Source organism: Rhamphochromis sp. 'chilingali' (assembly GCF_963969265.1).
Source record: "Rhamphochromis sp. 'chilingali' genome assembly, chromosome: 10".
NCBI lineage: Eukaryota > Metazoa > Chordata > Actinopteri > Cichliformes > Cichlidae > Rhamphochromis > Rhamphochromis sp. 'chilingali'.
The window spans coordinates 1,621,723-1,635,000 of NC_137937.1; the positions used below are offsets into that span (position 1 = coordinate 1,621,723).

Here is a 13,278-nt window from a genome sequence, read left to right on the forward strand (position 1 = left end):
TGTATATAAGTCCTTTATCCTTTCATCACTTACTCCATATACACCTTTATAAATATATGTGAAGTCTTTTCAGACAACATATACATATATATATGTATATGTTGTCTGAATAGTTTGCGCTCATGATTAAAAACAAGCAAACAAAAACACGATTTTTATACGTTATTCAAATTGCACAGTATTCTAATCAACACTTCATTGATAAATCCAGACATTCAAACCCTACACTCGCAGCAGATCTTATCACTATACTACTGTGATGGGATTATAAGATTACAAAAATACAATAAAGCCATAATAAATAGCACTGGCCAAGACCACCATGTCTTATGGAATTAATAAACACTTTAAATAGAACATAGCAAAGTCCCAGATCTGACTGAGTCCTCTACTTTTTTCTACAACAGAGGTTTACAACCACTGCTCCAAAACTATACCAACTACGGTGTATTGTTAGTGTCAGCTAAATTTATAAAAACTGGAAGTTCCTGTTGAATCATCAATCAATTGGTTGAATCATTTTTGTAACTGAGAGACTATAAAAGGTAAGAATGTAACCAATATGAAAGCTTTCCTATTTGAGTGCTGTCTGAATGCCACTACTGTATAGGCCATTTATCCTCTTTTCTCACCTTTGGCAATAACAATAATAATAATAATAATAATAATAATAATAATGATATGGACATTTTCATGTCAAGCACTCCTCTTCCCCTAAGGTCAAGTAACAATAGGAAACAGCAGATCTTTTACAGGAAAATCAGCCACAATCACCTTTTTCTACAAAGGTTGAACACTGTGTAAAATGTCTTTAAAAACAGTATAAAGTCAATATACTTGAACTGAGACACAGTTTGCTCTCAGTTCATTTTGGTTTCAACACACACACACACACACACACACACACACACACACACACACACACACACACACACACACACACACACACACACACACACACACACACACACTTCATGACATCTGTGACGGCAGCAAAACCAAACCAAGCCAAGAGAACAACTGGGATATGTGGTGCTTGTTTGAAGAATCTACGAGTTACCTTTTCTTAACTCTTTCCGATTTAATTTTTTATTAGCTCAGGACATAACAAAGTCATTTTGTGTCTGGCAAGTTTTAAAATTAGGTCATGATTTTGCAAAGATGTGCAAATCTCAAAAACCCATATTTTTCAATCTTTAAAACAACGGTTTTCCATCAGGACCAGACCAGATCTGAAGGCATCCATTAAGCATGTACCAAAGTGAAAGCGAAACCTTTCATGTTTCACAACTGCTTCTTGTCTGTTTGCTTCCATTGTTCACATTACTACCATTTTCTAGCTGAGACTGGCTGTTGTTGCTGAAAGCTGCTCTTGCCTTAGATCCCATTTTTAAAATAAAGTGTTTCTTGATTTCACAGGTGTGTAAGTGTCTCCTTAACAAACACTGGAACCTGTCAAGCTGAGAAGGCTTTTTCTGGTTGTTTGTGCATGCACATTGTGGATAAACCTCCGGTCTTTGATGGTAGACTGATGGGAGATGAGTGTGCAAGACAAGCTGCCACTGACCTTTTGTTATGGAAGGGCGTACATGTTTCAGCAACACAATGCTAAGTGGCACACTGTGTCTATTAAAACAGCAAGGCTTTATAATAAAAGACGTCTGTGTATCGGCTGCCTGAACAGGTTTTCTCTCCCAAAAGTCCAACAACTAGTTTCCTACGTTCCCAGACATTTATGGACTCAATCATTTTGGTACAATTCTCATAGCAGAAAAATCACTCATATTGCAGTTTTCTCTGCAACTCACAGACTCAACAAAAGACAGCAACAATCGAAAGCTTCACCATATATGTCAAAACATGAGTCAGTCAGTCCCTTCAACTGATGAATGATTGAAAACCTTTCACAACCATTTTAAGACTAAGACATTGAAATGATTTTTACTTTTTCAGAAGCATCACTCTTTTCTGTAGCTATTTCATTATACAATCATTCAATATTTCATAGTATTTATCAATGATAAGAACAGGGATGATTTTATCTTTTATAAATATTAATCAACTTTGTTAGTATCCCCAGTAAAGCCAAAGCACTTTATTTCAACAGTTTTGCAATAAATCCATGTAAACTCTAATTAGGAGTGATGCAGTTCACTGTTGATGATGACGTCCAGTGATTTTATATCATTTTTAGATGATTTTCAGCAACAGCTGTATGGGCAAACTGTGAGTTCCTCCATTCAGTAAGTAGTTGGTTAAACTGCTTTCTGTATAAACATGAATATCATAATCATATATGGTGATTCATGTCAGACTCGCACTGATATCTACAGTATGTGTTTGGACATGGTTTCATGGTGAGGATGGCACAAACATATACAGCTGGGTGAAAAAAAAGAGTTAAAGGTGGAGTAGGATTATAATAATATAATAAAGTGTTATTATAATATTTATTAGAATTAAACTGTTTTAGTTTTTCATGTAATATGTACAAGATAGTATTCCATTTGTATTTGTGTGGAGCTATTAAATACTGTAAAACTAGTGTCACTAAAAAAGAAAAAACACTTATTACTTATTAGTCTGCTTGAGTTGCTTGGTCATCTTTAATTGTAAATTGGCTTTTATCACTAAATCCTGCCAGTTGTGATCACGTGGTACTCATTATGTTTATTACTGGAAATCTTAGAAGCAATTAAAATGGACCAAAATGGACTGAAGCATTTTTCTAGTCTGACTGACAGCTCAGTAAGCTTTCACTCACTAAACAACAGCTCGCTATATAGGAATCAGTTCATTCACCATTTACCATAATGCAAAGTACAGAAATGCATGATTGGTTGACATACAGTGCACAGAACCCCAACCTCAACCCCATCAAACACTGTTGGGGTGAACTAGAATGGAGATTGTGACACAGGTCCTCTCTTCCACCATCAGTGGCTGATCTCAGAATTGCTATTCTAGACGAATGGGCAAAACTTCACACAGACACGTGAAAAACCTTGCAGAGAGGTTTCCCAGAAAAGTGGAAGCTGTGGAAGCTCAAAGGACAGACCGACTCCATATCAATGCCTATAACTGTGGAATGAGATGTATTAAAAGCTACTGAAGATAAAGTGTATAGGTGGCCCAACATTTTAGTCCATATAATGGATCTTCTAATTAAGCAATTAATCTGACCTAACTGTATGCTTGTATTGAAGTTCTACATGCTAAGTTGGTAAGTGCAATAATACTGTTGCTCTTTGCCATAAGAGACTGTAAACAGTTCTGTTTCTCTGGATTCTCTAAACAATGAAAAGCATACAAAGACCAGGTTCACTCACTTTGGCATGATTGGCTGTTGTCAGTATTACTTGCTGTAGCATCAATTAGTGCTAATAGCTCTTCTAGTGAAACAAATAAAATGAAAAAAACTAAACAACTGCAAATAGCACAGGTATTTATAACAATTGTTATCATACTACCTACTTTAAATTGTGCAAATTTCTGTAGAGTGCAATCAACAAGTACCTGATACATCAGTCCAATAATCCTTTCCCTGAAAATAAAATATGAGCCTTGATTATAGGACAACACCATATGGAGTTTAGCATCATTCACGTAAAACAGTGTTTTCTTAAACCAAGCTGCATAAAGTGCAAAGTTCCAATACTAGAGCCCTGGCTCAACTACCAGGAAGTCAATGTGTCCCTTTTCTTTTGTCTTGAAGGCTTCAGCGATGATCCTGGCAGCATCTTTGTGTTCCCGGCCTTGCAAGGGGATGCCATCAACCTCCAGAATGACCTGGCCAGTTTTCAGCTGGCCGCAGTTATGAGCCGAGCCTCCTTTCTGTCAGCGGGAACATGAGAGAAGAATAGAAAGACAATAATGTTAGCAGGATTAAGGCGCTCATGGACAGAACAGTTTGTTGTTCTTGAAGTTACAGTACAGTCCAAGGCAACTATAGCTTGAAACACACTTGGACTGAATTTAAGATATAAATAAAAGTTTATGATTAGTTCAATAAGGCAGATGTGTAATCACACATCTGCCTGCTTCCCTCGTGTCTGGTGACTAATTCATGCGTCACGCTTTCCCATGCTTTCAAACTCGTTGCTGACATCACTGGTCCAGTCAAATCATCTTTCAGCCTTCTTCAGCCTCCACTCTGCGCACTTTAAATCTCACTGTTCATCTGTTCGTCTGCCTTGAAGATGTCTCTCCCATATAACTCAGGCTCCATTCAAGCCTCCATCTTGATCTCCACCACCTGCATCTAGACGCCAGGGTTTCCTGCGCTCATTCCTATCACTGCTGGAATTCCATTCTGCTGTGACGGGACATTACTTGCCAGTGAAAAGTTTGTTTATAAGATTGGGGAAACCTGCAGTCAGCTGAGACTGAAGAAGTCACCTGGGTGAGTGATGAAACGTGACTATGGTGAACCATGTCGGGGCTTGGTGCTGTCCAGCTCTTCACTCTTCATCTGGGATGTCTGCCACTGTGATGATTACTGGGCCCTGTTCAGCGAGGTTGCTGTGGTCTGTTCTTAGATCCACTAGTCACTCAGCATTGCTGTTATGGGTTGCGTCCTTCTCCCAGCACAACGAAAATAAACTCCACCTAAACTTGGTTCATATCTGACCCAGATAGACTGCAGGTCATAACTTCTTACCTGAAGTTCAGTTCACCTGACACTCGGACCGGCGGCCGCCTCGCGTCTCTCCTCCTTCTGCCTCCCCTTCCCTCATCCACCCACTGGCCTCTGTGGAAGCTCCGCTACAGCCACCACCAAACAACTGACTTATTTTTACACACCGGCCAGATCCTGACCAATCCACCACCTTTTATTGTTTATACCACTACAAAGAAAAAACCCAAACCCCCCAAAACAAAAAAAATCATCGGCCCATAAAAACAAAAAATCACATCGCAAATGCCCGGTGGGCCGATTGCCAGTCCAGCTTTGGTTGTACCATCAGTTAACCCTTCACATGTCAGCTGTGGCACACATGTCCAGGGTTGCCAACCCCTGGTCTCCAGCCTTGGTGGTGCTGTTCTCATATTGTTACCTGCCACTGAGAGTACACCTTGGCTGCTTCTGTGAAGAACGGCTGGTTTATTCTGCAGCCTTCTATTTTTCTGGTGTATGTCTTCAAGCGGCTGGCCAAGGCTGTGAGACTTTGCTTTGCAGTTTCCAAGGCCTCAGTTATGGACAGCTTGCTGCACTTCTTGGGCACCTCCTTTGTTGCACCTTTCAGCAGCTCCGATAGTTGGCTACCCCCCGTTCTACCTTGATCCTGGCCTCTAGTCTCCTTCTGCATGCAGGGTACTGCTCCTTGTTCAACTTGTAGCTAAGCTTCTCACTGATTGCTGCTGCCATGCTGTAGATCAGCTTGTTAGTCTCAGTAATGGTGGTGGTAGATATCTTCCATAGTGCTGCATTCACATCATCTACTAGATCTTCTGAGGGGACATAGCAATACCGAATGACAGCAACATCAGGAAGAAGGAACACAAGAAGCTTGAAAAGCATCAAGGGCTCAGAGAAGATAAGAGGGTGGAGGTAACAGTGGTCCCAGTGGTAATCGGAGCACTCAGTGCAGTGACTCCCAAGCTAGATGAGGGGCTCCAGCAGATCCCAGGAACAACATCTGAAATTCACACTTGAAGGATGGATCACCCACAAGGGCGAGAGAGGATTTTCTTTTTATGTTTTACTGTTTTTTGCAGTTTCAGTACATTTTGTTGCTTGGAAGACTTTAAACAGTGACTTACTTGAAACCTTCTAACGCTTTCTTACCTGAATGGAGACTATGCGAGGCAAAGGTTGGCGTGTACTTCCTCCACCCTCTATTGCGATGCCCAAGGTGTTTGAATTTTTCAACACTCGCACCAGCACAGCAGTAGGCACTGGTACAGGTGAAGGAGACTGCTGGGAAACAAAGCAAGGAGAGCTAAGAAAAATATATTTGTGAGCAAGAAGTAGCATCTTACTGCATGCAATTTAGCCACTAGCTTGTAGGTGAACATCTGAAAATCTCAATATAGTAAACAACATTTCATTTTCTTCAGGTGATGGAGCCTTATTTACACATCAATGCGTCTGAGTCTAATGTTACTGTGTTCCCTTTGTTTTCCCTCGCGTGTTCTAGCCTAATGCTAATAACAAGATTTCCTTTGAATTCAATAAAGCTTTTAAGAGTTTTGTTTAGGTGCCCACAAAGTAACTTCAGGTCTTAAGATCACAATCATAGACAGCTGTATAAACAATCACCAAGGAGATTACTTTAATCTCCCTCTGCTTTTGTTGGTAAGAACTTGTGGTTTTACTTTGCAAACTTGACCGATTAAAATAGAAATTAAAGCAACAAAAGAGGTGATCCAGTGAATTCTGAAATCACAAACTAAAACTGGGTTTACACCAGCACTAATTTGCTTGTTTTGAACACATTAAAAAATATGCTACTGAAAGATTGCTTAGTAATGAAAACCCTCACTTGTCTGCCAATCCCTGGAGAAAGTGCATGAAATCCTGGCTGTTCCAGATGGGTCCGGTGAGTTTTGCTAGGTCGTGGGCTGCCATCTTTACTGAAGCCTCCTGCCTCTGCTATATCCACCCCGCTGTCCTCACTCAGAGTCTGGCCGCTGTCTGACAACTGTGACAGGGTGGCCCCTGGGGGGAGGAGTTAGCTAGCATACACTGAATTTAATTCAAATTTAATTATATAGAAAAAAAGCGCTTTGGCGACAGTGGGAAAGAAAAACTCCACAGGAAGAAACCTCCACCAGCACCAAGCTCGGGGAGGGGTGGCCATCTGCCACAATTGTTGGGGTGAGGACAAAGACACACCGTGGAAGAGAGCCAGACATTAATAGTAACTAATGTTTATATGCAGAGAGGTTTCTAAACACACAGTGAGTGAAAAGGGTGACTGAAGAAGAAACACTCACTGCATCATGGGAATCTCCCAGTAACCTACACCAGTTCCAGCAGAACTAATGGAGCATTGAGGATCATCGGATCCAACCTAAACTCTGTGCTTTATCAAACAGGAATGTCTTAAGCCTAATTGTCATGGTCCCTGTGTCCCCGGCTGGCTCAAACAGGCTACAGGTATTTGTTGTTGTTTTTCCCCCTCGCTCTCTCTAGCGATTGCTCACTTGTGGCTCATGATTCCCGCCTCTCCTGGCCAGCATTCAAGACGGTGGCTCGGTGTTTCTCGTCACTGGAACGTTAAGCAACTATCCTAGTGTTGCCCGGCTGTAAAATTATCTCCAGTGTTTCCTTCGTGGCTTTCCTAGTGTTGATTCTCTCATCTGTCTCCATGACTAGATTCCCTGGTTTGTTTGTGTTTCCCATCCCTGGACTACCTGCGCGTGAGTGTGTGTGAATTACAAGTGTGGCGGGGCAGAAGAGGAGTGTGTGTGGAATTTCCCTCACCATTGCTCTGCCTCCCATTCTACTTTTAAATACTCTAGGAACAACAAGTAGGCCTGCAGCGTGAGAGCGAAGTGCTCTAATAGGGTGATATGGTACTACAAGGTCATTAAGATAAGATGGGGCCTGATTGTTTAAGACCTTGCAGCCAGGGAGGCAGAAGAACATCAAGAAGGCCCTGAGTAAATGTGGTTATCCCAGCTGGACTTTTGTCAAAGCTGGGAAGGCACCTACAGAAAGCTCCAGCCGATCCAGGAGAGAAGGACAACCGCTGCCTAAGTGAAAACCTGTAGTGATCCCGTACGTGTCAGGAGTATCAGAGCAGTTGAGACGCATTTTTTCTAAACACCGGGTCTCTGTGACCTTTAAACCCCAAAACACGCTGCGCCAAAAACTGGTCCACCCCAAGGATCGGGTCCCCCGACACAAACAGAGTAACATAGTGTGCGCTGGTAAGTGCAGGAGGATTGGCAGGATTTATACATCGGGGAAACCAAACAACCTCTGGCTAAGAGGACGGCACAACACAGAAGAGCTACCTCGTCAGGCCAGGACTCTGCAGTCTATGCACACCTACAGGCCAGTGGACACTCTTTCAATGATGAGGATGTAACATCCTGGACAGGGGGGAGCGCTGGTTTGAGGGCGGAGTCAAGGAGGCCATTTACGTGAAAAGGGAAAGACCATCTCTGAATGGAGGAGGGGCCTAAAGGTACATCTGTCACCATCTTACAATGCTGTGATTGCAGCCATTCCCCAACTCTCTGTGAATGGGACTCATGGCCATTGATCAGAGGTACATTGTGCAAATGTACTGTTTATAAGGTTGTGTAAACCTGCAGTCAGCTGAGACTGAAGAAGTCACTTGGATGATGATGAAATGTTTCTCCCACTGAACATGTCCAGATGAACAGAACCAACTTTTGGGGATTTCCTCCCCTGGATGATTGAGCACGCATCAAGATATAAGCAGGGCAACCGCCTACATGTTTCTAGTCACAAAACATGTGTTGTTCTGGTTATTACTAATACATTTTACAAGTTGAGTGCTTCTCTGTACTGAGAAACAACACAAACACACAGAGACACAGACTGTGTACCTACTTAACTCCAAGTTACCCCCAATGGATCCATCAGAGAATGTTGGTTAAAAGTGCTTGGGCATAGACAAAAGCTTTTAAACAAAAGTGTGTCTGAATGGGTGAATGAGACAAGCTTTAAGAACATTTGTGTGCTCAAATACAGCAGAAAAGTATTACATACACACCATTTACCTCTTTGCTGTGGTCTGGCATCTGCTGATAGCCGGTTCATTTCTGTTACAATGACTTTCTGTGTGAGAGCAGGTGAGCAGCGTTGGTCAGCGCTAAAGGATGGAGCAGCAAGCGTGATGAGAGAGGGGCACGGGGACGGACATGGTGAGGGATGATGAGATGGTTGAGGGGATGGCAGGGGAGTTGCTGCTTTTGAAGAGGATGCAGACATTGACAAGACGGAAGACTTTTCATAGGAGCTGGATCTAGAAGAAAACTTGATAGATGCCTCTGGTTTAGCAGAGCTGGGCAAGTCCCGGTAATGCAGGAAACCTGGGCAGGTGTGGTGACCTGAAATGGGCTGGCTATGATGGTGGACATGGTAATCAAAATGGGGATTATTGTGGTGTTCAGAATCAGAGAGCTGGAAGGAATTCTGGCAGGTGTGTTGAAGGGAATTAAGGGAAGTGTAGTGGGTGGGACCAGGGCATGCATGGTGGGGGGAGGCTGGTTTTGGCTGGTGTTGGCTGGTGGGAAGGGATTTGATAGGCTTGTGGGGACAGTCCTGGAGTAAATGGGTGGGACCAGTGACGAGCAGGCAAGAAATGGGCTGCACCACTTTGGCTGAAGGCTTGCAATTGAACTCTTTCTCCGGGAATGGTCTTCTTTGGGCCTGGACAGAAGCAGCTCTGAAGGGTGGAAGAGGTTCACTTGAAGCCTGCGTTTCATCCTGTCATTCAGAAAAAGGCAGTGACATACAAAAATCCAACATGAATAGTGAATGTTGCCTCTTTAATCATTATCTTTAAGATTTTAGATCTTGTATATTTAGAAACACAGCTTGTCACGGACTAATGACTTTTTCAGAAAAATAAAATGAGAACATCTGTAGCCATCACATGGTGCATGTTGAGTACAGAGAGTCAGAACAAGGTTAGATTAACGTAAAGACAGAAAAACATGTATTTAAGAACTGTTAATTATGTAAAGGCGGATAAACTGTTAGATATTTGTACAAGCAAATGCAGTGATGTGAAAAAGTTCTTGATTTCCTGTTTTTTTTTGTATGTTTGTCACACTTAAATGCTCCAGATCATCAAACAAATTTAAACAGTAGACAAACATAACACAAGTAAACACAAATTGCAGTTTCTAAATGAAGGTGTTTATTATAAAGGGGAAAATATCCAAACCTATGTAGTGAAATCTAAACTAAAAAAAGGAACAACTGATTTCCACCTAAACCTAATAACTGCAACAACCTTAGCGGCAACGACTGCAATCAAGCGTTCGCAATAACTGATATTGGATCTTTTACAGTCCTATGGAGGAATCTTGGTACACTCATCTTTGCAGAATTTTTGTAATACAGCCACACCTGAATCTGATTGAGATGTTGTGTCATGACCTTAAAAATGCAGGTCAGGTCTTTGACTGGCCACTCCAAAGTATTTATTTTGTTTTTCTTAAGCCATTCATAGGTGGACTTGCTGGTGTGTTTTGGGTTATAGTCCTGCTGCAGAGCCCAAGTGCGCTGCAGCTTAAGGTCATAAACAGATGGCTGGAGATTTTCCTTTAGGATATTTTGGTAGGCAGCAGAATTCATGGTTCCATTTACCACAGCAAGTCTTCCTGGGGCATCAAAACAGACACAGACCATCACACTACACTTTATATATGTAACGTTAAAGTATGAAATCTTCACATTAAAGGATGTATTTGAAATGCAGGCATACACAAAACTGTCCACCAGCATGAGTTAACCATTCATCCATCCATCCATCCATCCATCCATCCATCCATCCATCCATCCATCAATCGTCTTCCAATTATCCAGGGTCAGGTCGCGGGGGCAGCAGCATAAGCAGAGAAGCCCAAACCTCCCTCTCCCCAGCCACCTCCATCGTAACTGGGGGAACAAAGATGTTTCTAGGCCACCCAAGATATAGAAGCTCTCCAGCATGTCCTGGGTCCTCAGGGGCTCTTCCTGGTGGGACATGCCTGGTACACCTCACCAGGATGTGCCCAGGAGACAATCCTAATCAATTGGCCAAACCATCTCAGCTGGATTCTTTCGATGTCTAGGAGTAGTGGTTCTAACTCTGAACCTGCCAGACGGATGAGTTCCTCACCCTAAGGGAGAGGCCAGCCACACTTTGGAGAAAGCTAATTTCCATTGCCTATATATGCAGTCTTGCTCTTTCAGTCACTACCCAGAGCTAGTGACCATCAGTGAGGGAAGGGATGTAGAGTGACCAGTAAATTGAGAGCTTTGGTTTTACGCTCAGCTCTCTTTTCACCACAATAGAGCGATAGAGCGTCTGCATTACTGCAACTGCAGCACCAATCCGTTTGTTGATCTCCTGAAGCACTTCCCACAGTATACTCCAAGCGACACAGTCAAATGCCTTCTCTGGGTCCATAGATCACATCTAACTGACTGCACGAACTCCAATGCAACCTCATATATCCTTGAGAGGATAAAAAGCTGGTCCAGTCTTCTGGGACCAGGACAAAAACTGTTGTTCCTCCTGCATCCAAGGTTCAACTAACAGACTGACTCTACTTTTCAGCACCCTGACATAGACTTTCCCGGGGAGGCTGACAAACTATAGTAGGAGCCTGCCTCCAGTCCTTCTTGGGAACCACCACCCCTGTCTGCCAAGTCAGAGGTACTGGCCCTGATGTCCACACAACTTTGTAGAGGCATATCAAATAAGACAGCCCTACAATATCCAGACTCTTCACCTTTCATTGGGAACCTACCCACCCCAGGGGTCCTGCTACCAAGAAATTATTTGACTGCTTCAGGGTGGTTTAATCCCTGGCTGCTCCAGCCTACATGCCAAATATCCTTGCACAAGAGTTTAGTAACAGAACAGCTTAGGTTCAGATCAGGCAGGCCTTTCCTCCCAATCACACCGTTTCAGGTCTCACTGTAGGCACAGCAGGACAACAGCATTTCCAGGGCGAGCACCCTCGAGTACCCCACCCAGGGACTCTAAGAAGGCCAGGTACTCTGAGCTGTTGTTTGTTGTGTAAGCGCAGATGACAGTCAGGACCTGTTCTCTGATCCGAAGGGTCTGGGGCACCTCTCAACCTCACGCACCTGCTCAGGCTCCTTCCCCACCAGAGAGGTGATGTTCCATGTCCTAATTGCCAGCCTTGGTAGCCAGGGATCTGTCCACCAGGGCCTCTGCCCTTGGCCACCACCCGGCCCACACTGCACCCAACCCCTACGGCGCATCCTGCGGGTGGTGGGCCTATTGGAAAGGTGGCCCATGTCCCTTATTTGGGCCACACCAGGCCAGGACCCATTGGCTAAGGCCCTGCCAGCAGGTGCTCTTCCTTGGGCACCCTCCCCAGGCCTGGCTCCAGGGGGGTACCCAGGTAATTCTATCTCGGGCAGAGTGAACTGTTCCCTTGATTGTGTGCACATAAGGGTCTAGTGAATCACCCTTTGTGTGGTTCCTCATCCAAGACCAATTTGCCATGGGAGAGACCCTACCGAGGGGCAAAAGCCCCCTATCGACATAGCCCGGGGGATTCCTGGGACACACAAACCCCTTCACCATGATAAGGTAGCGATTACTTCACTTCACTTCAAGACAAATCAAAAGATTAAAGGCATTACACCACACAATGTACTTAAAATAAATAAATAAAGGACCAACCATAGCAGGGATGGTTTGCTCTGCATCATGGATCACAGGGGCTATATGGCTACAGTGGCCCTGAGACTGCCACACTTCTAGGCCTCCACGCCAGGACTGGTGAGACTCCCTTCCATGTTGCAACACCAGTCTATCATACACGTCCAGATCCTGTGGCGCCACCAGTCTCCTCATCTCAGACAACATGGACAACTGGCAGAAAGAAGAAGACAAAACAAAAAAAATAAGATATGATTATAGTACAGTGAAGAAAGGATTATACAGACATGGAGTCAGGTGATGTGTAGCGATGTACCTTTGCATGTGTATTGAAAAGCTCAAACAGAGCCATGGTCAGAGACTCTACTCCTATATGTCCTTCTTGGTACTCCTGCAGGTAGTAGGCCATGGTTTGCCTCTCTGGATCTGTCAGCAACATGTAGGCCTGCTGTTCCAGTGACACCTGAGCACTGGGTGGGCCCACACCTCTGTATCCTGCTGGCTGGATGGAGCAATAGTTTGACAAGTGAAAAATGATGGAATCAAATATAGGAGAGATGAAACATGTTGTCATTGTGTCTAATACTACAAGGACTGTGACATGCAATGGAAATTCTTCATATACTGCTGAGTTATAAGAAATACTGTTTTCAGAGTGTCATCACCTTATTTGTCTTATTAGAAAAGAACAGAACAGACTGCGCAGGAAGCCAAGGTCATAACTCAGGCTCACTGAGAGAGAGAAAGAATGTGGATGTTTAGGTTTTAGGACGGGGGGGGGCTGAAGCTATAAGAATGTGAGGAACGCTCAGACACTTCGAGATCAGGCGGACACCCTCCCGCGCTCCCGGATGGTTATTGCGCAAAAGTGTTGTATGGAATAATGAGAATTGTATGGAATAAAATGATTGTGGATTTATACACCGAGTGTTGTCCTTCCTTCAGC

General features: G+C 43.6%; 1 protein-coding gene across 3 annotated transcripts in view; it reads right to left on the reverse strand.

Annotated features, from left to right (window-relative positions):
- Nucleotides 1–883: 883 nt before the first annotated feature.
- LOC308404003 (whirlin-like) overlaps nt 884–13,278 on the reverse strand; it is a 64,476-nt gene continuing 52,081 nt past the window's right edge. Inside the window, exons 6-11 of one of the 3 annotated variants that reach the window (XM_080893828.1) lie at nt 12,649–12,834; nt 12,354–12,545; nt 8,701–9,409; nt 6,486–6,661; nt 5,789–5,917; nt 884–3,834 (exon numbers count right to left, since the gene is read on the reverse strand). In XM_080893828.1, coding sequence (XP_080749954.1) covers nt 3,658–3,834; nt 5,789–5,917; nt 6,486–6,661; nt 8,701–9,409; nt 12,354–12,545; nt 12,649–12,834 — 1,569 coding nt within the window. In that variant the 3' untranslated portion in view covers nt 884–3,657. Of the gene's footprint in view, nt 3,835–5,788; nt 5,921–6,485; nt 6,662–8,693; nt 9,410–12,353; nt 12,546–12,648; nt 12,835–13,278 lie in introns of those variants that run through there. The other 2 variants (XM_080893827.1, XM_080893829.1) reach the window with 2 other exon arrangements.